The sequence below is a fragment of the Haliotis rufescens genome, unplaced genomic scaffold (assembly GCF_023055435.1).
Source record: "Haliotis rufescens isolate VD_foot unplaced genomic scaffold, xgHalRufe1.0.p SCAF_7, whole genome shotgun sequence".
Taxonomy (NCBI): Eukaryota; Metazoa; Mollusca; class Gastropoda; order Lepetellida; family Haliotidae; genus Haliotis; species Haliotis rufescens.
In genome coordinates, this window is record NW_025964361.1 from 27,725,011 (window position 1) to 27,751,817 (window position 26,807).

The 26,807-nt window shown below is 39.8% G+C and overlaps 1 protein-coding gene across 1 annotated transcript in view; it reads left to right on the forward strand.

The window, feature by feature from the left end:
- Positions 1-2,095: 2,095 nt before the first annotated feature.
- The window catches only part of LOC124146965 (glutamate receptor-like), a 117,942-nt gene continuing 93,230 nt past the window's right edge, over positions 2,096-26,807 (forward strand). The window contains exons 1-3 of the mRNA XM_046517547.2: positions 2,096-2,789; positions 3,251-3,403; positions 26,405-26,653. Coding sequence (XP_046373503.1) covers positions 2,699-2,789; positions 3,251-3,403; positions 26,405-26,653 — 493 coding nt within the window. The 5' untranslated portion in view covers positions 2,096-2,698. The remainder of the gene's footprint in view (positions 2,790-3,250; positions 3,404-26,404; positions 26,654-26,807) is intronic.

A 26,807-nucleotide genomic window follows, 5' to 3' on the forward strand; every position in this document is an offset into this window, starting at 1 on the left:
GTTACATGTAACTTTAGACGCAAACCATGCCTGTCATAAAAGGCGACTATGCTTGTCGAAAGAGGCGACTACAGGGATCGAGTGGTCAGGCTCGCTGACTTGGTTGATTCATGTCATCGTATCCCAATTGCGTGGATCGATGCTCATGATATCAATCACTAGATTGTCTGGTCCAGACCAGATTATTTACAGACCGCCGTCATATAGCTGGAATGCTGCTGAGTGTGGCGCTAAAGAAGAACAAAACAAACAAAATCATACGCTTTGTATTCATTTTCTCTGTTTTTCAATGAGTAATATGTGGAATATCCTACTCAAAAGACTGAAATACGGAGTATCTCTCCCTCGTGGCCACAGTCTCGGGATTAACACCACTCAATCACGACGGGACAGATGATCCATAATCGTCGAAGCTCGTTTGTTATTCTTCTGTATTGTACTATACATTTACAAAGTGCCTCTTCGTGCCACATAACTTTTGCAGAATATGAACAGAAATGGCGAAATGTTTCCCAAGCCAATAAAAGATGTGTGCGTAAGTGTAAATGTACATGCATGTCGTTACAACAGTACAAAGATGTTTATACTTAACTATTGCCCTACATTGTTAGGCCTGAAACCTGCGTAAAAACTATTTCAATTTTACGTTAGGGACAGGCAAACCAGTGATTGATATTATGTGCAACGTCCCATGCCGTCGGGTTATGATGTCAAGCAATCAACCAGGTTACAGTGGTACCCACTTCCTCACTCACTAATTATAACCGTCCACATCACTGTCCACGGTAACTGCCTTAAAACATACAGTATCTCTGAAAGAAGAAACCATTTTTTCGATTTTCACAACCCATTTCTTGCAGGGCATCTACATGTAGCATATCCAGTAAATTTTCACACCAATTCCTCCACTGACACCCAAAGAGGATCAGCCCTATGGTATGTTGTTGAAAGAACCGTTTGGGTTATCTCTACGTTCTTCTCCAGTGCATTTAATACGTTTATGTATTAGTTTAAGTGTGTGTGAGTGAGTTTGGTTTAACGCCGCGTTTAACAGTATTCCAGTTACATCACGGCGTGTCAGCTTAATGTGGGAGGAAAGCCCGAAATGATGCAGGTCTCAGACGTTTACCACTTTGGTGAAACCCACGAGCACGGGTATGGTGCTGACAAACCTAGAAACATAATCGGGGCGAACCGGGATTCGAACCCACAATCATAGGTTTCTGGCGTGCCTAAGGGACGCAATTTTCACAGCGAATCGCGGCGCCTTAGACGACTGTGCCACCCGTGCCCCAAGTGGAAATGTGACGAAACCTGCTGACAACATACTAACGTTCCAGCTGTTTTGAACTTTGACATGTGCTATGCTACCCACTGGCTGCATTACACTTACGGCTTTGTCCAATATAAATACCACGCTTCACTTAATTCCCATTTCAAGACGGATTACAGTGCACTGGCTGAAACCCTCAGAGAAATGGACTGAGAGCTTAAAGATATGAGTCAAGTCTTTGTCAGACGCACGGCTGAAATATTAGTAACAAAGTAGGATCATCATATTCACCTTAGGGAAGGATTTCTCTGCATTGTAAAAAAAATCTGGAGGAATACGTACTAAATATAGCCAATATATGAGTTTTTGAAGGTAATCGATAGCTGTTTCAAATGAAGACTCATATATTGAATATATATAGGCAACTAATTATGTTAAATTTTTGCCCATATTTAAAATATTTGAGGAATGCTGGAGAATATTTTTTAATAATAATGTATATATCAGTTTTGAAGGAACACGATAGGTATTTTAATTGACGAATCATTTTCCGCATTAGGCAAGGATTCATCAATAGCTCCGCTGAATTGTAATAAAATCACACTACCATTGACAAAATATATTCAAGATGAAGCCAAAAATGATATGATAAATAGGGCAGAATTCTTAACATCGCACGCTATTTAATGACTATTGACTTCATTTTCTCAAAGTATAATGCCACACGCTGACTGTGTTAAGAAACATACCTTTACATTGCCAGTGGCATTTCAGTAATTGTGTTAACTATCAGTGGTTGACACCGACCACCTAAGCAAACACACGCCACTAAACGAGCAGTCTAACGCGCCTAATCACCATTTACACCGGGCAATCAAGAATCCAGTCTTCAGATTTCAGAAAAGGAAAACAGTTTGGCTTGAGACGGTGAAAGGTTCCTGATCAATGACACAGTAAGTAGAAGGACGGCCGTATGGAAGGATAACTTCAGAAAGAAACCTATATTTCCTCCGTCTCGTCCCCAACACTTCGCAATCTACGACTGTAACACGCGCATTGATTGTGGCGCGGTGTTACCGATTCTCCAGTCTATAAGCCTGCACTTCACTCCATCGGTATTACACGCTGAACATTCCCACTCTTGCTCCTAGCATAGACGTCGCCGCATCGGTCCTCTTCTCTGCGTCGACTTTTGCACAATATCGTGTTCACTTGTTTGGGCTTGCATTTGGGTCCGCGCATAAAAGATGTGAACCAATAGCAGAATGTTCTTTTGGAAAAGGGGCTGATCAGTTGGAGGGTGAAGGACACAGTTAATCTGTTAGCCACGTGGGTGCGGGTCTTCATCGGGGATACGGGCAACAGTGAGAGATACTATTGCATCGATAGTCTCAAGTTGACATGTGCTTGTGCGTTTAGATCAGGATGCACGCGTACCGGATACTTGTGTGGAAAGTTGTTTTTGTACTTGGATATATTTCAAAGACTGCTGGTTTTAAGGGACAAATCCCTATAGGTAGGTACCATTTTTCTATTCATTTAAAAGCCCTGAAGTCACGTTTCATTAAAATAATCACTGCAAGAGAATATCTGAGCTGAATTCTCTCGTATACTTTTCACGGTTAAAAGTTAACGTGAATCTTTTTTCCTTAATGGTATATTTGACAGTTTTAAACAGGCGTGTATAATTAGCCTGAAAGTCTTCTGTCGTCGTTCGATTTTTGTGTGCTTCGATTCCCAATAGTGGGCACAGTCATTTTGTTGCTGGAGTCTAACGAGCCTCTTGAAGAGTAATTCAGTTCCGCTCATACCTCCTCCATAGGTCCCAAGGAACAGTTGCTTTCATTACAGTCTTAGTTTCTTTGAAAGCCCATTGAAACTGATACTCTTGAGGCAAAGGAAGGATTCTAATCGTAGTTATACAACTTTCACTTCGAAGATTAACCGTTTATAAGCACTCGTCTGTGTCTCTTTCAGGCGCCATATTTGATGAATATACTGACGTGTTCGCAAGGACTGGTTACCAGTACGCTATATCTAGCCACAGTCAAAGAGTGAAGGAGGGGATTAAATTTTCTACTGTTTATGACGAGGTCGACATACACGACAACTTTAAAGTGGCTTCAAGAAGTACGTAGTTGACTTTTATCATGTAACGCCGTTCATCCGGACTAACTGTTCGAAACATAATCAACCGAAATACAATGTCCCTTCGTACGTATATCCGTATACACTACCACCAGCAATCAGCAGTAAGGGGGGAGGGGTCTGTATTAACAATGTCCGGATTAACGGGGTTCATTTTATGTTATTAGACATTTTAATATATCAAATATTTCTGTTCCAGTGACTCTAGGATCACACTGGCTGCATTATTATGCAAAACCACTTCTTCGTATATTAACCCTCTTTCTTTATCACTCATGTTCATAGGATGTATTACCTTAATATTGGATGTGTTAGCCAAGTGGTATAAACGGTGGCTCATCACGCCGATGGCCTGGGTTTGATTATCAACTAGGGTACAACGTGTGAAGCCTATTCTTGGTATTCTACGCCGCGAGATGGCTTGAATTATACAAAGGCGATGGTAAACCATACTCACTCACTCACTCATTAGTCACTCACTCATTATATGCGTGTTGTGTTTAATTTGTTGTCATGACGACATTACACAGTGTTTGCCCTTGTCTGTAGCCACTGTGAAGCTTATCTGTCTATGATTAAGGACAGCGTGCAACAGAACGTTGCTTGAACGGTTTTCTGTTCAATTGCTATTTGACTAATCACATAGAAAAGGTCACGTTTGAACATCACTCTACTTCATTCATTCTTTATGCATGAATCTGCAGCTACATATTCCCAAAGTCTAGATACTTTAATCACCATATCCACCTCTCGTACATAGGCAACGTCACGTGATTGCCATATCTATATCGATCCCTGCTGGAGCAATGAAAAGAGAGTTTTGAAAACGCCATAGAGAAAAAGTCACTTTAGTTTATTGCTCTTGAAATGTATGGGGATCTACGTAATGAAGTAACAGTATATTAAGCATTAGGCCTGATTCTACGACCTACCAGTACAAAGCACTCCATATGAGCATTTGATCATAGATGAGTCTCAAGGCACTGATGCTGCTTGGGACTCTTTTATGCTGTCACTTAAGAGTTTCATTATTCAATAGGCTTTGAGGTCACTTGAGTATTTTCTATGCAGCCGACTACTGCCTGTTTTCAATTATAACTGATCATGCTAGGATACGATGACGTGGATAATGGAAGCAAACTCCCTCAGTTGTGTATCCATCATTACATCATGATCACATGAGGTTTGAGAATGAATAACATTTTCTCTATATGTTTTATTATATGATGGATAGTGTTATCGATGTCCAGAACCAGTCTGATAAACTCTGGATCACAATCCGATGAATATGCAAGACTGAGGTCACCCATCAGGAACTACTTTAACTAATCTCTGTACATCGATGTGGTGCCTACTTGCTAAATAAATTGTCCCTTGTTCCGCATAACTGTAGATAGTGGTTTCCGGATGTGTATGTGATTCTGAAAACAAACATGGCTGCTAAAATCTTGGTATTATATCCCTACGCGGTTCCTAATGTTAATTTGTGAATGAAATTATGTCTTAAACTTCGATTATTTAATGAATGACTTTCTTTGATAAATATATGATTACCCTTACGCCAAGGCATCGCACAAAAGACATTTGTATATTCTTAAAATATGATACTTATAATTACGAGACGAAAACACACTCGGCTAATAATCCATATGTACCAAAGCTCAAGCAATGGATCATATGATCACCAAGACGGATAATCTATATGTCACAGTTTCAAGTACAATGAAACCTCGATAATCCGGACAATATCATACCGAGTGAAATCGTGCGGATTAACGGATGTCTTGATTAACGAAACATGAGAATACAACATTTGTTCATGAAGAACACATTATATATAGACGTTCCAAATTGTAATGGCAGGTATGTTTTGTTGTATTAACGGAGTCTGCAAAAACGGGAGTTCACTGAAGGTTCATCTGCACCAAGATGTACATGTACTGTTATTGTGTAATACATGATACTAACCGTTTAAGTAACACCTACATATTCCTTTGATGATTCGCGCAGTCTCTCTAATAGCATCTGACATGTTACTAACATGGTCAATTACTGCATATTCTCCCTAGTGCAGCGAATACGCTATAAACTCAACGAATGCCCTATGACACATCAGTGTATGTGAGACCTTCACTTCCGAACACGATACACGGCTCTGCCAGACATTCGAAAACACATATACACAGATTATGGAGTTGTTTTTCTTCTTTTTTTTCACACAAGTTCTAAACTGGAACATGTGGCTTCTTGGAAATGCCAAATGATTGGGAACGTAACTAGATGAAACTTGGTATGTTACTCGACGGTCGATTCCTTAATGTCTTCTAATACCTCAAGGGATTGCCCGGATATCTTCTCGTTTCCGGGAGAAGTTATTTACAAGGAAATGTTTTGTGTCCCCAGCGACGTTGACATTACGAACTTTAATACTGAAGTTTTCAAGTGTTACACTGGCATCTTCGATAACTCAAGTATAATTGGAATATGTGAAAGTATTATATAGCTCAATGTAGAACCTTGATGACTGTTTTTGTGCTCTCTGATGCTTACTTTGATGCACCGCAAACATCATCGTCAGGTTCCATTTCACCTTTTCCGTCATAACAGTTCGGTAGTTTAAACCAGAGTACATATATATTTCCAAATAAAGCGAAACTAAGAATATTTTTGGTATGCCACATGCATTTTAATGTTACAACTGTGTTAAATATGATAATATATAACACTTATTTTTCATTTGGACAACTTTTGACAATTAAATAGCCTGACCTCTAGAATATATATGTTTTATTCATGAGTTAGTTAATGAATTGTGACACTGTAGTCAGCAAGTCAAGGTCAGATACACCAATGTTTTTTTAGCGTGAACCCCAGTCCACGCCGTCGGGTGCATTGACACCCCTTCAACCATGTAACACACTATAACCATCCAGGCCTGGTATGTCAACATACACAATGCACACGTGATACTGATTTTAACACGGTCCTGTTTGTGGGTTTTCATACTGGGGCTGGGTGAGAGAAACCAACTCCCTTGTGGCGTTCAGCAACTAGCCCTACTAAACCATCCTTCGTTATCCAGTGTTGTGGGTCGTCAATACATTATAAAGATAACTACCCCTGAGCCATCTCCATCACTTCTTGTGATAATGAAGAAAAACTCTCTCTCATGACCTTGAAATCAACAACCAACCGAGTAATGCCTCCGGATCACCTGGATGCGTGTTTGGCATATATCTACATTTAAAGTCGGGGCGTCGTACGAACGAAACCTCGAACCATTCAGTTGAAGCTGTTTGAAATTACTTCTTTGTAAAATTGTTTTAATGAGTATTCCCACGAACATGTTACAATATCATGTTGTTGTATGACACTCATTGATCTAAACAACTTAGCTTAGCATCAATGTTGAAGTATTTTAATATCAACTATTGTTGATATGTACATGCAACAATAGAATTCTATTGTTGAATGGGGGCTGTGGGGTAACCTAGTGGTTAAAGCGTTCGCTCGTCCAGACAAAGGCCCGGGTTCGATTCCTCACATGGGTACCATTTGTGAAGCCCATTTCTGGTGTCCCCCGCCGTGATACTCCTGGAATGTCGCTAAAAGCGGCGTAAAACCATACACGCTCGCTCAATTGTTGATTGAGTAAACGTTGCTACTGTCAGTAATACTAATTATTACTCTCTACTGAAAGCTAGTTAATGGATGTGATCAGGAGAGGACTAGGAACATCGCTTCACTGTTTAGATGGAGTTCATATAGATTAATAATTGAATTAAGGAGGCACAATAATATAATAAGAGTCTATGTGCTCAATGTTGTTTTGATTCAGTGGAGGATGAATATTACCTGTTATTCGTATGTTCTAAATATAAAGAATTTCCTAACAATATACCTAAAACGGTACTATCTTATTTATCCAAATGTAGATAAATATTTTCCATGATGAAACGTAACGTATCAACGTATATTTATCATACCATGTCAACGAGAAGGTAATCTGTGTGTAGACTCTCCGCATCTACATTTGTAATGCATGCGCTATGTGCTTGTGGCCTTTCAGTGTTTGACAATATAAACTTCATGAAAGTGAAGACAGCAGACAGTGGTTCTAATGCTAAAAGGCGTTCCTATTTGTATCAGAGACACCGAGACGGGTCGAGTCCTGGTGATATTGCCGATCATTTCAATCGTGAAAAATCAGTGTAATTTGACAGGACCTCTACTTTAGCGTCGTGTCAGTCGAACCAGACAGAAAACAAATCTGGATGGCGAATAGGTTCAGGGCATTTATGACAGATTGGAGATTTGATACATTGCAAAATCGAGGACTATAACCAGCCCACAGCATATATATTAGAATCATATTATTATTTTTTGTCTTTTGATTTTACTGCTGCATTATTATGTGTATGTGCCTGTGTGTATAAAAAAGTAAAAGCTTACGAGTAATATCTTTGTTTACCTTTACTAAACGTCAAACAAATGTAATCGAAAATTAAAATATGCGTTTCTGTTTTGAAGCTTGAATGTTTTTAGTACATCTTGCACCAAATATGTTGTACCCTTTTACTTTAAGAAACATTGATTTCTCCGCAACCTAATTGAAAACTCTCGAGAAACGGATGTCTGATCAGAACTCTCTTTCTGGGAAACATCACAGTAATTTTCACCTAAAAACGATTGATATCATATGACGAAATACTTTGAAACTTAATCACTGTAGTGTATTTTAAGATTCTTCAAACAATATTGAAAACCCTTTCAAAATACATGAACATTTCAAAAACTATAAACACACATTGATGCATAAGGGTTTTGTTTACTAATGTTAATATGCGTCTGTTGCCGCTACAATGCATATGCTTTTCATTTATTGTTTTCGCCTTTATATTCCAGATATGTTCTGCTCTTTAAAGACATGTATATGTCAGGTTCTCAAGTTTTAATATTCTCAAGAGACATGTTAACGCATTCCACGACGGCCATTATTGTTTTATGCCAAACCTCGTTAAACCGGACGACTCCGTCCCGTGTAAAATCGTCCGGGTAAGGAAAGGGCGAGGTAAGAGAAATGCCCTTTTGGCCCACTGGAAATGTCAAATTTAAAAAAAAAAAGTTTTTGTAAGATGTTATGAAAATTACCAGATACGTTCAAGTAGTTGATAACAAATCTTTTTTTTTCTTTCTTACACTCATATAGTTTTAACTTCAAGCATGTTTAAGTTCACAAGAACATCTACACATCGCAATAGGGACATGTTTCCGTTTTTCAAGGGAAAATGTTACGTTACTATGAGGAAGACCATGACCCAGAATGAATTGTTTACCATATGTTGTTATGTCTACTTCTTCTCTGGAGAGACACGGCAGATCTAGTCGTCTAAGGGGGCCGCAGCGTCCTGTGCAATTTCTTAGGCACGCCAGAAACCTATGATCGTGGGTTCAAATCCCGTATCGCCCCGTTTATGTTCGCAGGTTTGTTAGCACCATACCCTCGACTGTGGGTTTCGCCGTAGTGGTAAACGTCTGAGATTGCTAGACCTGCATCACTTCGGGTTTGAGCTGACACACATGAAGCTGACACTCCGTGATATTAACTGGAATACTTTTCAAAGCGGCGTTAAGCCAAACTTACTCACTCACACATTCACTCATCTTTCCAAGACTTGCTTATGTTCCAAACACGCTTCCTGAAAACCTCAAAAGCATCCTTTTTCGCAATACTTAGTCATCGAATTTCATTATAAATACAAAATATACATGTGTTGAAATAAGTCTAGTTCTGATTCATATAAACGTATCTAATTTTTATTTTAATCTGTTTCGGCAGATAATCTAGACTGGGTATTCTCTGGTTTTGCCAACTGATATTTTCATGAATAAAATTCACAGGTTTTACCAAATTAAACAGATCTTGTTTGAGAAGAGGCCCAGAGGCTAAGAATTGAAGATGACGTCATCCATTGTTCATGACATCATGGCGTTTTTATGTGACATCGATCTAACAATAGAATAACTGAAATGATATCTATAAGTTTGAGCAGGAATTATTTTTTTTATATACTTTCCCAGAAAAAACAACAACTTTAGGTAACATATATAAATGATAACTGACTCTCAACTCCGGATTATAGATTATCTGTCCCTCGTGAACTAATGGTGACAGTTCCTCGCCTAGGGTCGGAACTTTCAAAATTAATTCCCTCGAGACAGACAATCCGTCCACAATGCTGGTATGTTCGAATTCTTCTCCAGAAATGTCCAATTAATTCTACATAGACTTCAAAAGGAATTAGTCCGAAACGGAGGGTTTCCGGAACCCCGATGTCCGGACAAAGGTTCCACAGAGCCCTGACAAAGGTTCCACAGAGCCCTGACAAAGGTTCCACAGAGCCCTGACAATGGTTCCACAGAGCCCTGACAATGGTTTTATGGAGTTCGGACAAAGGTTTCAATGAGTACGCACAAAGGTTTCATCGACACGGTATGGGGTTGAAAACGGTAACCTAATGATACATCGGCGTGTATTACTTAGCATGTTGGTAAAACATCGGTCTGTGCACATGCACATGTATAATAACGCACATTGTGAAACTCAAGTCGAATAACACACAAACTACTAGTATAGATTAATGTTGATGGTACCAAGAAGTATTGATCCTTCTAAAACTGTTGCAACCGTTGCAGCCACGGTTACAAGAGACAGATGGCCCAAGGGGTTATGATAAATACAGCATTATTGTCTTTGTTGTAAAGAGTATGTATTTAGAGATTAAGACCATTATTGCCGTGTGTTAGTGCTAGGGTTTAAACATCTGCCAAGGGATGACAAGAAGCATTGGACGACACTCATTACGTGACATGCTTTGTTAGACACGCAAATTCTACCTTATTAATATGTATTATAGCAAAATATATCTTAAAAAATAAAGTAAAATGACATCGACATTAGATGAATTATATCGCACGACACTGCTGTGTAAATATTGAAACCATAAATGGAATTCGATACAAATTTCAATTATTTGTTAGGCGTGTTGCATCACTCTACGTATCCCAACTTCTGATAGAGGGTCGGCAGCTGGAACAAATACCGTCATGTTTCTTTGTTTATTCTTCCTGACGATCTTGTTAACTAATCATAGGAAAGTGGAAATTCAACGTGGGTCAATATAGAATCGGAATAACCCTTTTATTTTTTCACGTCGTCATGTCGTTTCAGCCAACCGACAATTGTTTTAAGATCGCCTTAAATAACACGGTTACTAATTTGATATTATTTTATATCGATCACAAGAAAACACTTCCTTAAAGCAAGTAATAATACAGCCCCGGTACCAACACCCGGTTCTACCGTTAAAGACACGTTAGAGCTAAATCATCCAATGTACGAACGGATAGGATATAATTGGTTGTAACCAACCTAAAAGTTAAATACATGACTGTATAACATTTACTTGTCTGAATGTGACGAGAGGGGGGATTTCAGAAAAGAATAGATATTAGCATCAAGGAAACAGACTAATGTATCTTTCCCGAAAAGAATAATGACAATTTAACGACTTGTTTACAGCTATAATTGCATTTATCCTAAATGACACTCTTTACGTAGAATATATGGCTTATTCTACGGAAACAACCCGAAATAATAGTTCTCGTTTAAGACGACCTTATAGCTATTGTGTTTCCAATGCTACATTTATGGTCGTCTCTGCAATTAGGTATTCTCTTTTTTTCCAATAACTTGCTTACAGATATTTTCCTTCAAAACCAAAGATTGGTTGTCGAATATTTACAAAACATATCACATTTTGTATTTAAGTGTGTGTGTGTGCGTGTGTGTGGCTGCTTGCACTAGTCTGTACTTATGCCGATTTTACAGTGCTCGCCCACTGAGATATCATGCACTCAGGCACAGTATACTGACTCCGAGCCAACCAGTCTTAGTTTTTTACCCTTAATGCCGAGGCAAGGTAACAACAAGTATCGTCTTTTGGTATGACACGGCCGGGGATCGAACCCCCGACTCTCTACTACTAGACCACGGAGGCGGTCGTGGTCTTCACCAACGCATGCTTGTCGTATGAGACGACTAACGAGATTGGCTAGTAAGGCTCGCTGAATTTGTTGATGTAGGACATTGTACCCCAATTACGTAGAGCAACGCTCATGATTTCAATCACTGGATTGTCTAGACCAGACTAAGTCACAAACCCTATCTCGACCCTGAAAACATAACAGTTCAATTGAGTGAAGTTACAGACATATCTCCGAATGCAGATCCCACAAGACGTTGGATATACGTGACGAAATACGCCCAGTACATGTCCAATCTAGTCCTTAGTCCTTAACGCATCATGTACCGAAAAGATTTGAAATTACCCTCACGCTGTCGGTGTCCTTTCCAACAAATCAAGGAGAAATCTTAAGTCCACTGGGCCCCAGTCAGAGTGGGAAGTCGATATACGAATGCGTTATGCAGAGATTAGCGAGGATTTTCATTCTGACTGTACGAAACGACTTGCACAGTCTTTGTCAGTCCCGAGAGAGTAACTGTCTGGGTTTTTACTTGCGGTTGGGATTTCGCTCCACTTACGAATTATTAGCATATTCAGATTTAGACGTTTTGGAACTATTTTTCGGAACTATGTTTCGACGTCTTAGCAAAGAGAAAAATTTTTTTACAAATGCTTGCATATGGATATGCATATCACAGTTTACTTGAGAAACACCACATTCAAAAATATAAGTAAACGTTCAAACTGCATTATACATGAAACATACACTGAAAATCAGATCCTATCTGAAGACTGTTTACTTTTTTTTTTATGTGTTTAACATATCAGCATCTTTAGGTGACATGGTGATGCTGCACAGCTAATAAACTGATGCTGTTTTATTCAAACATGAACACTAATCAAACATAGTTGTAATATTCATTCATGTAACAGTTACACTCAAACTGCTGTTATCTTTCAATGTATATAAAATTGACAAAACACTTTTCACAGCCACAAGAAATCTTAGCAGAGTTGATTGTACGATTCCAACAGAATGATGAGCATGTGTTTGTAACAGGTGTTCGCGGAAAGAAATACACATTGCTATTTCGTGATAGGTATGGGTACTGTTTAAGGGCTGCATGGGGATATCATATAGTCAAACTTCGCTAATCCGAACGATGTGGTGCACAGCCAATTCATCAGGGTCTACGTATTTCCGGTTTAATCAAACAGTGTACCAGAGTAACGTCATGCGTCATGCGCATTGATGTAGAATGCCACTGGTTGTAAATGTCCTTAAATGGTAGTTTCTGGATTAACGGGGTCTGTCTATCGGAGTCCCACTCTACGTGTTGCCAGCGGTGGCATCATCACATTTTGAAAGTGATTCATAAACAAATGCTTTTGATAAATTCAGAACCGTACATTTGAGTCTGTTTGTATGGAAATGTATATTGCGCTTTTATTTAATTCGTTAACCCGTTAACATAAAACAAGTCTGTATCCTTATTGACCGACGTTTCTTAAATGTAAAGAATTTCTCGACATATTATTTTGCTGAATTATTAAACTATTTTTTTTCCATCGTCATCGCGAATTATCTACCAGGTTATGTCGCACATATTTTCATATTACTCATATAAAATTAATGATTCTGTTCAGATTGCCAAAAAGTTATAAATTGTGCTTCCTTATGTCCATTCAGCAAAAAGTAAACTGAAAGAGCAATATCAGAGGAATGAATATACAATGTCGGTACAGAGATTATTTTATAATCAAACTGATATCTGACACCCCTGTGGAATTTTCGATGTCATGGCAGCATAAAAATCGTAATGAAGCAACCGCTCTCTGATAGTTGATCTGACGTGCTTGTCAGTCGTATTGCCACCGCACTATGTTTGTGATAATCCCACGTGACCATTATATCTTGGAATCCTAAATATATGACACATAAACCTTTCTTTCATGATTTGTCTGCGCGGTTCCAGCGGGTGACATGTCATTTTGTCAATCTCTTTTCTTTTAACTTTGGCGTGACTTTCGCCAAGGAGATATGTACCAACTTTGCCGTTCGAAATTGTGAATTACGCCAACAATGGTTTTATGTTAAGCGATATTAAATGTCGCGGTGTGTATAAAGCTGAGAGTCCATGATGTGTTGTATTGGGCATCGAACAGTAAAGGACATCGAACAGTAAAGGACATCGAACAGTAAAGGACATCGAACAGTAAAGGACATCGAACAGTAAAGGACAACACGATACTCGTACCCGTACTATCCCTTCTACCGGTGTGGTGGTCACGTGGTTGTAGTGTTCGCTCGGTAACCTTAAGGTCCCAGTCTAATTCCCCATTCATCATGTACAATGGGTGAAACCCATGTCTGATGTCCCCTGCATTGATATTGCTGAGATACGTCTTAAAGCGACGTAAAACCCAACTCACTCACTCATCAGTGGCGAACCGGTGTGGTGATCAAGTGGTTGCAGTGTTCGCTCGGTAACCTTAAGGTCCCAGTCTAATTCCCCATTCATCATGTACAAAGGGTGAAACCCATGTCTGATGTCCCCTGCATTGATATTGCTGAGATACGTCTTAAAGCGACGTAAAACCCAACTCACTCACTCATCAGTGGCGTACCGGTGTGGTGATCAAGTGGTTGCAGTGTTCGCTCGGTAACCTTAAGGTCCCAGTCTAATTCCCCATTCATCATGTACTAAGGGTGAAACCCATGTCTGATGTCCCCTGCATTGATATTGCTGAGATACGTCTTAAAGCGACGTAAAACCCAACTCACTCACTCATCAGTGGCGTACCGGTGTGGTGATCAAGTGGTTGCAGTGTTCGCTCGGTAACCTTAAGGTCCCAGTCGAATTCCCCATTCATCATGTACAAAGGGTGAAACCATGTCTGATGTCCCCTGCATTGATATTGCTGAGATACGTCTTAAAGCGACGTAAAACCCAACTCACTCACTCATCAGTGGCGTACATAACGTGAGATGCAACTTCATAATTTGTCGTTTGAACATCATGTTACTGTGTTTATTTAGGTGAACAATTGACTTACCTTTACATGTGTTTGTGACCGGATGCCACTCTTGGTGCAGGATACGCTCACCTTTTCGCGAAACCCTGGCATCATCACAATGTTGGCATATGCAATGATTGAGTATTTCACCTTAAAGCAATACGCACCATGTGCATCGGATCTTACGATATTCAGATTTATGATTTCCTTAATAATTGGGTTCTAGTTCCCCGAACGTTGAGGCGGATGTTGTCCATGCCGTCGTTGCTAGGAGCACGTTCGTGGTGTAGGTGTCAGTCTACACATTCAGGTGAGCTACTGCAAGTCGTGAAATTAATGCGTCAACAAATTAATGCCAGTGGTGACCAATAGCCTATAAACTGCCCGTAGCCTTATTTAAAAAAAATACAAACAGTCTCAGTAATCGGCAACTGGAAAACAAGGAATAAATAAAAAATATTCCTCATGTTAAGGAAATGGTGTTTGTCGCTTTTATTAGAATACCTTGATATAATATTTTGGAATTAGGTTTGCAGTTCTACCTGAGTCAGTTGGTCTTTCTGACCCGTGAAGATTCCGGGGTAGAATAGGTCTTCAGCAACCCATGCTTGCAGTAAAAGGCGAGTATGCTTGTCGTACGAGGCGACTGACGGGATCGGGTGGTCAGGCTCGCTGACTTGGTTGATGCATGTCATCTTATCCCAATTGCGTGGATCGATGCTCATGATATCAATCACTGGAATGTCTGGTCCAGACTCGATTATTTACAGACCGCCGTCATATAGCTGGACTATTGCTGAGTGCGGCGTTAAACAACAAAACAAACAAAAACATTTAGTCTTTCTTCACAATCTTAGCGTATCCAGCTTGATCTAACCAGCAGTAAGAAACGATATATAAGGCTTATTCAATAAGGTAAAGGCTGTATACGCTGCTATAGCTAGACTAAATGGTGCTTTCTATTCTGTTCGATTCTTTGGTTAGAATTTGTGAAGCCATTTAGTTCCTTTTCCCATGCCCTTAACATTGTAAGAGACTGAACATTTGTCAGGACACCGTTTCAAGACATTACATTTCTTTGTTTGAAACAAGAAGCCGATGAAATATAATTAGTTTAACAAAATAATTGGTATGTCCAACCAGCCGTGATGTTATTCCTTTACTCTGTAACCTCAAGATAATCCTGATACTATATTGGCGTGTTTCTCTATTAAATTACAGTCAAACAGTTGTTGCACGACGCTGAAAATTGATAGTGATCATATCTTGGGTCATGGTTGCCTAGCTGGTATCTAAGCCCGCACACTTCACTGTGTGGTGTTGTGTCCGACAACCACCGTAGGATTCCCTGTTATATTTCTCATTGAGCTTATACAACATGGTGAAATTGAAATAGTGTTCATCCCTACCGGCATTCAATCCCACCCACTCACCAGCTATCAGGAGCGCCTCTACTCTGGATGAATTAAAACATCTGGCTGAGAGAGACACAACGTGTCATTGTCCTTGCATGACTATTTGACGAGGCAGAGAATCTCAAGAAGTTCTCTGGTGTCAGGTTTACTGACACGGAAACCTGCCCATGAACAACTGAGGCTAAACCAGAACCTAGGGGCATAACTAGCAGCTCTACAGTCTTCTTATGCAGAACTCCTTATACGTCACGACCGCCTCCGTGGTCTAGTGGTAGAGCGTCCGCCCGGAGAGCGGAAGGTCCGGGGCTCGATCCCCGACCGCGTCATACCTAAAGATGGTATTTGTTGTTACCCTGTCTGGCGCTCGGCATTAAGGGGCTAAACCAAGGACAGGTCGGCTCGGAGTCAGTATACTGTGTCTGAGTGGGGTATTCATGTTAAACTGCGGCATGGTATCTCAGTGAGCTAGCACTATAAATCGGCATCAGTCCGGGCTAGTACAAGCAGCCACACACACACACGTTCATGCACGTCGCTATATAAGTGCAATAATCTTGGACGCGACGTTAAACCCCATTTCACCTCACTTCACCCTTATACGTCACAGATCACGACTTGACTACACAAGTATACGTGGAAGTTCTAGATCTACCAGTGTGATTAACCTGAGGCACCTGTGCCATTCTGGGCTTGACTGCAACTTGTAGCCGATTTGGAACACGGTCTTATATCTGAATTATTGATCACAACCACGTTTACCAAAGTAATTGAAATTGCCGGGTAAAAGAAAGTTATACACCTAGTATGATGGTGGCTAAAAATGGAGCACATGTTATGCGATGGTGATGTATTCTATTCGAGTATTATTGTTGTGTTTTGGTCCTTAAGTTTGCAGTGTTTTGAATAAGTCATGTTTCTGCATTTATCATGACTAAAACATGAAATGCATACCACTTTCACACTGTATAGGACGCATCCATAACTCACACATCGTTTACTCCTCCAACCTAAGTGAGTGAGTTTGGTTTTACGCCGCTTTTAGCAATATTCCAGCAATATCTCGGCGGGGGCAACCAGAAATGGGCTTCACAAATTGTACCAATGTCGGGAATCGAACCCGGGTCTTCGGCGTGACGAGCGAACGCTTTAACCACTAGGCTACCCGACCGCCACCTACAGTCTAAGGGGGAAATGGCGTGAGTGTGCTTAGAGTGTTTGTCGTTGGTTTGTGGGTTCGTTCGCCCTGATTATGTTTCTTGGTTTGCGTTATATTTTGTATATATCATTCTGAAACACTTCGTTTAACTTTTGAGATAGAAATAACTTCATTGAGCTGCAGGAAATATAATCGTATTTGCCCTTAAGTTGTTTTCTTAACAAAACAAGCCGAAGCTGAACTACAACATCAGTTTGACTTCATTATGGTCGAAATCTGTCGACTAATTCGTCGCCACAAAAACTGTGCAACACAAACAGTAAAAACGTTCCAGGAAAACGTGACTCGCTTGGCATCTTAAAGTGTAAAAGAGTGTAAAAACGGAAGACCACAGGTGCACGTGTTGCAATTAGGAATGAAGATTGAACCAATAGGTGTCATTCCATCTTCCATGCCTAATCCTTGGTGTGGTAACGCAAAGCTTTGTTTCGCATCTCGACATGTATTGGTGGACCTTTTTAGATATCCGGTCTCTCCTGCACGTCGGTGTTGCTTCAAAGATGTAGAACTATCGGTTTCTTTGAAGTTTAATTTCCTTCTCCCTCACCCCACGCCCTATGCGCTTAAGATATCTGAAGTAGCGCTCTCCAAGTATTTTGTCTCCTCGGGATATTGTTGAGAATCGCAGTTTCATCCATTTGTAATCTTAAGTCGCAATCGATGAAAATTTAGTGATCTTGGTTCCGGAAAAAGGCCGACATGTCCTCAGTGGCACCTTGTAAGTCTTCTTGCTTCCGTTATAATGCCATGATATTACCTACTGGCGACAGTTGCTGAGACACTTATTGCATCCTCATCCTGTCACTAATCCGAAACGTAATCCCATCAACATGAAGGCATGATAATGCTTGCGTTTTAAATAAAGGAAAATATCTAATGTAAATTCTTTTTGTTATGAATAAATCCCTTTTCCTAATAAGAAATCTCTACGGAAAGCAGGGCTCATAAATATGGTTTAGACTACAAATCATGAATATGCATTACTAAATCGCTATTGAATAGTGATGATACGACAGGTTCGCGAGGTGAGCGTATCCTGTCCCGTCGGTGGCACCCGTCACCGAGGGCTGGTCATTCGTTCACCTGAAAAGTACACACGGGTAGATATGGTACTAGTCAAAATAGGGAATTGCATCAGTGATCATTCGTATCCTCGTAGATTCGTTCTATCTATATACACGTACAGCTTTCAGTGTTTGACCCTCGGTACAATTCTGACTACATGTTTGCAGTGCCTTTACCTACATTAAATCATATTTTGAGTATCCCGACATCGAGACCCGTGAAGATCCGGGGTGGAATAGGCCATCAGCAACCCATGCTTGCTGTAAAAGGCGACTAACGGGATCGGATGGTCAGGCTCCCTGATTTGGTTAATACATGTCATCGTATCCAAATTGCGTGGATCGATGCTCATGATGTCAATCACTGAATTGTCTGGTCCAGACTCGATTATTTACTGACTGCCGTCATATAGCTGCAATATTGCTAATTGCGACATCAAACAACAAACAAACAAACAAATCATATACTGTGTTTTTTTATTAGAGAAACAACATAAACGTGATAATAATGTAAGCCATAACCATAACTTATGACCATCGTTCAGATGTTGAAATTCATACAGAGTTCTAAACATAAGTTTCAATTGGAGCTACACCACCTCCGTAAAGAGAATATGTGACCTTGACATCTTGTACACCTAACCACGTGACTCACAACCTTTCTATCGAGATAAGCTCTAATACCCCTCTGTCTCTTTATTGTCACCTGCGGATTCCTTATTAGAAGGGGCGGTCGGGTAGCCTAGTGGTTAAACCGTTCGCTCCTCACGCCGAAGACCCGGGTTCGATTCCCGACAGGGGTACAATGTGTGAAGCTTATTTCTGGTGTCCCCCGCCGTGATATTGCTGGAATATTGCTAAAAGCTGCGTAAAACCATACTCACTCACTCACTCCTTATTAGAATCGGTATCCAGCAACCTTTGCGTGTAATATGTTGCGACTTGATGGATCGGATGATGCCAGCCTCGGGACTTGCATCGTAACCAAAGATGCGTGCACTGTTGCTCATAATACCAGTACCCGGTTTGTCGATTATAAAGTTGAGATTATCGCCGGAATAACGATCGGTACGACGTTAAACATCAAACATAAAAAAAATATCCTTGCCAATAAGTCAAGACCAATCAAGCATGCTGTGCTTATCACACCTAGGCCTATCTTATCTTACCAAGACAGAAGAGATGTACAAGAATGTTCACATGTTGCTGGGTTTCGTCCAATCGTACTGAGTTAGGTGTCGGTCGAAAGGTTAAGCTATACCTTATTTAACGCTGTTGTTTCTTGCACTGGATGGAATGACGATCTGTTTCATCAGTGAAGTTTATTCATCAACTTCACGAGTGTGAAATCGAGTCTGCTGGCATAAGACACTTCGGGTGCCTTATATTTGGCGTGCTCTATTATAAGATGTAACCACCCTCGCGGTGTAGTGGACAGAGCGACTACCCCCTGGCTGGTTCAAGCCAAAATACAAAACACGATGGTACATGCTACTCTGAGTGGCGCTCGTTATGGAGAGGATAAAGAAAGTTGTCCTCACACACAGACACATGGGCACACACAGACACACAAACACACACAAGCATACACAAACAGGGGCTAAATAAGTAAAATAATCTTGAACGCGATGTTAAACCCTATGCGACTCACCTCACCTATGATGACATGTTATATAGCAGCCAATCAGCGGTGTTAAACCCTTTGCGACTCACCTCATCTGTGATGACATGTTATATAGCAGCCAATCAGCGATGTTAAACCCTTTGCGACTCACGTCACCTGTGATGACATGTTATATAGCAGCCAATCAGCGATGTTAAACCCTTTGCGACTCACGTCACCTGTGATGACATGTTATATAGCAGCCAATCAGCGATGTTAAACCCTTTGCGACTCACCTCACCTATGATGACATGTTATATAGCAGCCAATCAGCGATGTTATACCCTATGCGACTCAACTCACCTGTGATGACATGTTATATAGCAGCCAATCAGCGATGTTATACCCTATGCGACTCAACTCACCTGTGATGACATGTTATATAGCAGCCAATCAGCGGTGTTAAACCCTTTGCGACTCACCTCATCTGTGATGACATGTTATATAGCAGCCAATCAGCGATGTTAAACCCTTTGCGACTCACGTCACCTGTGATGACATGTTATATAGCAGCCAATCAGCGATGTTAAACCCTTTGCGACTCACCTCACCTATGATGACATGTTATATAGCAGCCAATCAGCGATGTTATACCCTATGCGACTCAACTCACCTGTGATGACATGTTATATAGCAGCCAATCAGCGATGTTATACCCTATGCGACTCAACTCACCTGTGATGACATGTTATATAGCAGCCAATCAGCGATGTTATACCCTATGCGACTCAACTCACCTGTGATGACATGTTATATAGCAGCCAATCAGCGATGTTAAACCCTTTGCGACTCACCTCACCTATGATGACATGTTATATAGCAGCCAATCAGCGATGTTATACCCTTTGCGACTCACCTCACCTATGATGACATGTTATATAGCAGCCAATCAGCGATGTTATACCCTATGCGACTCAACTCACCTGTGATGACATGTTATATAGCAGCCAATCAGCGATGGTAAGTAACGCAGTTCCATCAAGAATAAACATCATCTTATATTAAGGGTCAAATTGAGAAGAAGTTTTCAAAGATATAATAACTACATTGTCTGCCTCTTAGACAGTTCTGTCACTTAGATTATTTTTAACAATGGACTATGGACTCTGAACAATGGACTCTGGACTATGTACAATGAGATCTGCTTTTGGCAGATTTCTACACTTGTCGCTTTTGTTGCATTAATGGAACCGCTTGAAAAGACCTTATTTAACCAAATATTTGATTGGCATTTAGAAATTGGCTGGTTAAACATGGTATGTTTGGTTCAAACGTAATAACAAACAGTTCAGAAGATGTAATTAATAACCTGTTTCAAAACATTGTCTAAGTAATATTACAAGTGTCAAGTTGCATACCATATTTCCGAGCATAGCTATCCGTCCGTTCATAATTATGGACTATTTCAATAAGGGAACCATACAAGTCAGGAACTACATGTGAACACTTTGTTTTCAATATTCACATTTTGAACGCATGTGTAAACTTCCAGAAGGAAAGAGATGCCATCAAAAACTATTAGCATTGTTTTGCTGTAGCATATTGCAGTCGATGAACGTGAAGATGACTGTCACCAGAGTGTTTTGAACAAGATCGGCTTTTCTTGAATACCAGGCGCCCTTAAACAAAAAGTTAAGGGAATCACTTATTTGATTTGGCAATTCTGTTTGTGTTGTATTCATCATATAAACGTATGCTATATCCTGTGCGTTATTTGTCAAATCTATGAATGAGAATGTCTTCAATTTACAATACGAACGCACGTACACGAACTGAAAGTCATTCAAAGAAATAATAGAAATGATATTATTTCGACTTCATAACTTTCAAAAATATGTTATTATATTTTGAAACGATGTCATATGATGGAAATACTGCTCAAAGCGGCGTTAAAGACTCTGTAATTTCATGCACATGTACCTCCTACTGAGACCCAAAGCTGATGTTCATCCTCCCTAAACTAATGCTTACAATTTATAATCCATTTTTACATGGAGCCACACTCCCCTCTAGTTTGTCAAACATGTTTACCATTGTCTAGAGACAGACAGCTTGTTCAATACCACTTGATATATCGAACATAACTTTACAAGTCTATAGTATTCCACTTCTGGAACCGGACAGCCGTCATGTTCCATGATTGTTTGATTCTCAATTCCGCAATGTATTTACAGTGTGTCTGAAGATGCTGGCAAAGCATATTGGATATGACATTTCAAGACACTTAATCACGTGTTTACGTAATCAACTTCACATACTGAACATTCTTATCTAATAAGAGCGATCATTGGACGCGCACAGTCAGAAACAAAAGTTCTGAGTCACCCAAAGGTACAAAGACTGAAGTAACCAAGTTATGATTCATACTGATTTTAAGACGTAAAATACTTGACGCTAAATGTGATCGATTTAACATGACATTTATCGCACTTCTTGCTAGCCTTCTGGGTTATAATCTCCTCCGATTATAATGCGGTCATTACATCATGATATTGCAGATTTTCACAAATCTTTTATCCAGCATAAATGGGTACCGGAATACCCTGAGATCAAACGTTGAACATGATATCCGCCTTGGACTTTGTCATATCCACCTTCTGCGAATATCACTTCATACCCCAAATCCAATAAGTGTGATTGTATTACGCACAGTTTCCGATCATCAAGAGGACGGGGCATGCACGGTGGCCCCTTCCACTTCTAATAAGAGTCCTCTTTAATTAGATATTTGCTTGTTTTCAGCTCATGTCGTGGCTTATTAAGCCTAACCGTGTCAACGAACAGGATATATAGCTCTCCTATCTAATAACAGTAATGCAATTTAAATGATTATTGAAGTGGTGCAACTGCTGCGAAGCCTCTTGTTGGTTTAATCCAAGGCCCCTTAGGGCATCTCATTGCTTTGATGTCCTTAGGGAGAGAGGAACAAGTGGTTTGTAAGAGGAAATGATTTTATTTACTGTAACGAAAATATTACCAATTGATGTTTATCGCTCGTCCGTGCCATGAAAGAGATGTATTGATTGATTAAAAACAACAACGCTGAATATATCGATTTTATCTTAAATGTGAACTCTCCCTAATTAAGGAATGCATTACTTTTGTATTTTGAAGGAAACTAACGTTTTTCTCTTTTAAGAGTCTGGTTACAGCAACGGAAATGTCACGAGTATCGTGTCGTAGTAGATGTTGTAGTCGCAGTAGTACTAGCTGGGCATATTAACAGCAGTCGTAGTAACAGCGGTAGTAGTCGGCTTTGCAGTAATCGTTAGTGAAGTCGCAGTAGTCACGTCAGATGGATGAGATGGATGAGGAGGAGGTGGATGAGAAGGAGGAGGGAAGATGAAGGTTTCCTGCAGGTAGCATTGTCTGTGTGGTGGGCATGTCGGTGACTACATGTATGTCAGGGACAGTAAAATGACCGGAATCATAATAATGATGATAATCATAATGATTAAAAAAAAGCTTGATACATCACTTGCAAATGGATATCTATAAACAAATAATTTGGATTAGTATAGCAACGCATAAAGACTGTTGCATAAGAGAATAGGATTGATTTGACAAAATTAACAATTGCTGTATATATTAATGTATGTGCTGTTTCGCATCTCGAAGTAGTAAGAAACAAGCTGGAAGACCCTATCTAGCGGACGTAAGACTAAAACCTATAAAGATTATATGCAATTGTTAGGACCTGCATTGATGTACAACATGTTCGAACTGGTACTTAACAACACATTTTATACCAAACACCTAAATATAAAATGACGTTGCTTGGGAATGTAGAATATAATCTTCACATTTATCTGTATATGAATGTATAATTCAAAAATAATATAAGACTAGAAATACATTTATAATTACGTCCTTGTTTCTTTTTATCTGCGCATTGAAGAGTAAATATACATCAGAATCGTTTAAGACATTCCAGTCGTTCTCGTAATGCTGACTTGTTATAATATACTTATCATGCTTGTGTAGATGTCCGTGTGAAAATGTCTATGATATATTTCTCGAATGTCCTATTAATAACCAGAACGTTAATGAATACTGTATAGTATTAGTTGGAAGTCATGTTTTTAATCGAGGATATTGTTTATGATGATAGTTCATGCCCATAAATACAAAACATCTTCATTATTGAGAGAGGGCAAAACATGTTTCGTCCACAAAAACATTTGATTAACATTGTTATTTACTGTCATTTATACTCATTGCCATCCATCGTACATTTGTTGTTCTACCATTTACAACTACGTCGACTAGTGAATCATTCCACGGAGACCAAAACACAGAAGATGTTCCCTTTGTTTACCAACTGTTGGTGTGGTTCTGGTGCTGCTGTTAGCCATGGCATCATCTGAAGATGAAACGAAAACACTAGACAGTGTAGCAGAGATGACGAAGGATAACGTACACATATATGGCGTATCGATGGACGTGTTCAGATCGTCAGTGTTTGTTGCAGAGAGGCATCAATATAAGTATCGTGCTCGTAACCACATCTAATCATTGTCAATGAATTAAACAGTACATCACGATACACGAAGTACGCCAAAGAACCTGGCAGACTCGGAGATAACATATTCTAAGTCGCTGTACAAGATTTCAAATAGTAAGGGGAGATTCGGCTCCTGTGTTATTAGGGATATATCTTATAACGTGATAATAATATGATCACACGTTAACAATTTGATCATTTATGGATACAAATCCGAAGGATTTACACTATATATCAATCTAGACAACGGTAATATTGTGGTGATTCTGATGACTCCGATGATTCGACGTCATCAGCAAGCTTCGGTCTGGCGCCTTCCCCAGAACGTGGATCGAATACCAACATTAACAGTATTGAGTGACATCTCATATCGGAAGCATCAGTTTAGACTGCCTTCATATGGGGAAATAATTATGCTGACCTGCATACGTTGAGCCCTAGTCAACGTTTCTTTGCATCAACAGTAACATCAGCATCAACTGATGGAGCATAATCTTTAATGGCAGCAACATCTTTAATGGCAGCAGCATCCATAACGTTAACGACACTAGCAGTTGCAACCATAGGAGAAGCTGCGGGCGAGGGAACTATTTTTATTTTGCAAATCCCACGTTTCGAGGTAGTATTCCCTCGCCTAATTGAAAAGAAACATTTTGAGGCTATGGGGGCGAATGTGGAAAACTGTATACCGTATCGACCACGACTCTCAGAGTACACATGGTCGGGAAGTTGCGGATTCAAGGCGTATTACTAAAATAGAATTGTCAGACTCGAATAACCTTTGTTACATGACCCACGTCTCTTGTCTGACGAATATCTCTTGGCAAGGTTAAGGCAGGTGAACAAACAATTGGACTCGCAGAGTGCTGAGTGAAGCAAGGGCCGATCTGTCTGACCTCTCCACAGAAGAGAAGCGTTTGTGATGGAAGGTGTCGGTTGACCTTTTTTATTGCAGGATATACAACAGAAATACCTTCATGTAGTCAACGAAACGTCTCAGGCGTGTCGGCTGATAATATATATTATGCTTGTTACAAATAAAGGTTGTTTCACGTCATCTTTATCATACATCAGATATTACGGAGTGTGAGTGAGTTGGGTTAAACGCCATTTGTACATAACTTCAAAGTTATATTCGATTACAGTCGACCTGTTATTCTGGCACAAAGAAATCATCCAACTAGGTGGGAAAGAGTGAGTTTGGTTTTACACCGTTTTGAGCTGAAGCAGTCACAGTGTGTCAGGTTTGTGTCAGGTCGGATGGTAACCTTCCATTTGTCAGACATTCTATTTGTCAGACAGCTTATACCAGGATAAGTCAAAGTTGGTAAGTCAAGCAATAGTTACCTGTCGCCTTTGGGAAAATTTGTATATGGTGCTGACAAACCTAGAAATACCATCAGGGCGAATCAAGGATTATATGGGACATTGCCACCCTGGTTTCCGAAACTGATAACGATGACGTTTTACTCAAATGTGAGCGTCTTTGGTATGTAATGAACAGAGTGAAACCAATGTACGGAAGTTTTTTAGGGCCATTTGTTTTTTTCGATACTAAGTTGAAATTTCAAGATACTATCTTGAAATTTTAAGATACAGAAGTTGAAATTTCTAGATACTATCTTGAAATTTCAAGATACAGATCTTAGAAGTTGAAATTTCAAGATGGTATCAACTTCTGTATCTTTAAATTTCAAGATAGTATCTTGAAATTTCAACTTAGTTTCTTGAAATTTCAACTAAGTATCTTGAAATTTCAAGATAGTATCGAAAACAAATGGCCCTAAAAGGCTTCCGTAGTAATGTCGTGTTACCGTCAATAAAGGGTAATAGTGTAATTAAATCCTTCAAACCTAAGTTTATATTTTTCACGATCTTGAAATTATCTTAATATTATTGGATGATCTTAACCTTGAAATTGGTGGAATGGATAGAGCGTCTGCCCGGAAAGCAGATTGTTCGATCCCCAAACCGCGTCTTACCCAATTACTGTTTAAAAATGTTGTTTTTATGTGTCCGTGTTTTTATGTTCCGCATTCACTCACTCACTCACTAATTATGTTTGCTCTGTTTCAGTCTGTCTCCAGATGGCAGGAGGAGTGTTCGCATTTTATGGAAAGACATCCATGTCATCTTTTAGTATCATACAGTCGTTTAGTAATACGTTTCACATGCCCTACATATCATTTAGTCTGTCTGGAACCACGGACAATCAACCAAAGCCATATGTGATATTTGTGAAACCTTCATATGTGGATGCCATGGCGGACTTAATCGAAGCATTCAGATGGACGCAATTGGATTACCTGTACGATTCGGATGATGGTAAGTTGTGACTCTATATTACCTTTTTCCTGTTTTATGTTTGCCAGGACGAACCAGATGAAATGTTTCAGACGTAGCCCAGTCGTTTAAGTAACTGCATTTCAATGTGCAGAGTTGTGTTTCATGGTCGTGCAAGTATCCACTTATCGTTGGT